The 2768-nt window shown below is 46.7% G+C and overlaps 1 protein-coding gene across 1 annotated transcript; it reads right to left on the reverse strand.

The window, feature by feature from the left end:
* Positions 1–490: 490 nt before the first annotated feature.
* Positions 491–1838, reverse strand: LOC104392161 (chromosome unknown open reading frame, human C7orf25). The gene has a single exon (XM_010001525.1). It carries the CDS (start codon positions 1824–1826, stop codon positions 558–560), a length of 1269 nt encoding a protein of 422 aa, XP_009999827.1. The 5' UTR covers positions 1827–1838; the 3' UTR covers positions 491–557.
* Between the last annotated feature and the right edge of the window lie 930 nt (positions 1839–2768).

Consider the following 2768-nt stretch of genomic DNA (forward strand, 5'->3'; position numbering starts at 1 on the left):
TATACATACAGACATTCCTTTCAGAAAAAGAAGAAAGGCTTAAGTTTATTTTCTGTTCATTGACTCCTAGTCACGTTTTCAGCAAACAAAACACACCCAAAAAGGCACAGGGCTCTAAACAACGTACCTTTAAATAAACTAAAAATTTGATTGAATAGGATAGGGGAAAGAATTAAGTTCCACAGAAGTCAAGTCTGAAGTCCGTCTAAGGTGCTGAATTTCATCTGTCTGAAGTGGACAAAAATGACAAGGGCACAACAGCAACTGTGCTTTTACTTAACTTTTTAATAGGGATGGATACAATTAATATACTGCAAGCCAGTTAACAATTTTCACTGAAATCTTATTACCTTCCTGAATAAATTAATGCTCAGCTGAACAAAAAAAAAAGCATGAATTAAGATACTACAAATCCTTCGAGGAACCTTTCCACTGCTACAATTACTGCTTTCACTGATTCACACCCAAAAACGTATGATGATGACTCTTACTCTTATTTCTCCAAATGCCTGTACTTGCAGCACCTGCAATACTTCAACGGTGACTCATTTAATGACTCAGAGTCCATTATCAGGTGGGCAGCTCTTTGGTAAAGGTGTGGCAACAGACTCTTTGCTTTCTGTCAGTGCTCGCGGCTGATGGACAAAAACACTGAACTTGACCCCTTGGTTAGCTGCTGCCCTCACAAAACCACTATTTGCAGTCATAGTGATGGCTTTTAACGTGTCTCCTGTCCCAAAAATGGTTAAAGAGCGGCTGTTGATTTTAGAACTAGCCACCAGTCCCAAGGCACGGTCAGACGGCTGATCTGGCACCACGTGAATCCTCTTCACCAGCAACGCAGCTCGCTCCTTCTCCCCAGGCCCTCCCAGCGTTTCCAAGATGGACTGGAAATCTCGGACAGCAGATTCACAGGCAAAGAGCTCCTTCCCCTCCATGAACTCCTCCAGCTGAGGCAGGACTCTCTCTCTCCTTTCCTGAGCTGCTTGCTCTGTCAGCACTTTTTCTTTGAAGATGAAGTAGCAGCCACCATAGCTGAGGGCAGAGACATAGGTTATTAAGGTAGTGATGTCCAGGTTAACTCTATTGCACACGTTTACTTTGATCTGGGTAGGAAAAGCAATGCTGGCCACCAAATTCTCCCGGTCTACTCTGGTCACCTGCAGGAGTTCAGGGCCTTCTTCGTCTGATTCACCGGCACTAAGGTGCTGGTTTTCCGCAGAGGGTTCTGCCATTGAGTTCACAGCCACGATGTCCCCTCGCACAGATATTCCCATCTCCTTGAGTGTCTCTGCCATAGGACTGGACACGCTGTTGTAGAAGGCGAAGATGATGTGGGGGTTGCTGTACTCCACCGGCTGCTGACGGCTCGCCTGCAGGAAGTCCTCTGCCTGCTCAATAACGCTCTTGTCGCCATACTGGCCCCTCCCCAGCCAGATGTTATGCAGGGCCTCTGCTTTCCGACCAATGGCCTTCACCCACGTGTGACCTCCATTGGCCACAACATCTACCACCAGGGTTTGTTTTTCCCCAAACCTGTCCTCGTAGGCAAAGACATGGAGGACGCTGACAACATCCTCCAGGTTCTCTGCTGACTGAACAATGGCTTGGAGATGGGTAAGGTTTGTACTCTGCAGGTGGGATTCCTTGATGGCCACCTTCCCCGCCTCCACCTTGCGCAAGAAGTTGAGCTCAGCCTTCAGTTTGCCACAGAGTTTTGCCCCACCTTCTATTCTCCTTTTCTGGGACTTGGAAAGGGCTTCTGCTCTCTCGATCAATTCTTTGGCGATGGCAATTCTTTCATTAAGCAGTGACTGCACAGACATGTTGGAAACATTATTCCTGTTAAGTGAAAGCAAAAGAGAAGATTGTTATTGCAGAGCCAAGAACAAAAACAACCAAAGAAGTCTTTGCAACAGCATACACTGGAGTTGTGCGGTAGACTTAGTGCAGCAGCTGTTGCTATTGTGAAGCACAAGCATCAAGAATCTTAGTGCAAATCCCACCAAAGAGTTCAGTTCCTTTCCTTCACCTCTGGGGGTCCAACTTACGGCCTCAGATCTCAGTCCTCTCACTCGTTCAAGCCTCCATTCACACCTTGCAAGTTTTTGGTTCTTCCTCATGTCTGTGAGTCCTTCACTGAGCTAGTCACTTAGAGAGATCTCAGCTCTCACGGGCCGTTTGCAAAAGTTGCCATCCAGAGCAAAATCAGAACCGCCGCAAGTGGGATAAACAAATTTTGCCTCTCCCTCTCACCACAGTTACCATTAATAACAGTTGCCCACAGTGCTTACTGACATACATAACAAATGTGAAGCCTGGGTCCCAGCAAGTATTTTAACACAGCACAGACCAAGGCCACTGATGATAGCACAGCTCTATCCAGCTGAGACTGCACAGCTCAGAGGACGAGCCACTAAAAAACCTCCTGGCAAAGATCCACCGTTACACAGCACCATGACAGACTACAGCTCATCATTCTAGAGCCAGGAGGACGCAGAAATCTCTCCGTTCTCTAGTTCTAACACAGATTTACCGTGTTGCATCTGTTAAGTCTATTCCTTCATGTCCGTACTACTTGAGAACGTTTCCCTGAGGAAAGTATGACTGGAATTACTTAACCAAACACGGGCTGGCTTTGAAAAACGCAGGATTCGATGCCGCAGCAAAAAAAAAACCCCACAAAACAAACAGCATTTTTATCACAAGCTTCAAACAGCGGAGATCACTATGCACAAGCTCAGCCACCGTCAGCATGACCTGCCACT

The sequence above is a fragment of the Chaetura pelagica genome, unplaced genomic scaffold, assembly GCF_000747805.2.
Source record: "Chaetura pelagica isolate M959 unplaced genomic scaffold, ChaPel_1.0 scaffold7, whole genome shotgun sequence".
Classification (NCBI taxonomy): domain Eukaryota; kingdom Metazoa; phylum Chordata; class Aves; order Apodiformes; family Apodidae; genus Chaetura; species Chaetura pelagica.

Bases quoted from the DNA above. Each gene is read 5' to 3' on its own strand.
- LOC104392161 (XM_010001525.1), bottom strand. From the start codon at position 1,826: ATGTCTGTGCAGTCACTGCTTAATGAAAGAATTGCCATCGCCAAAGAA.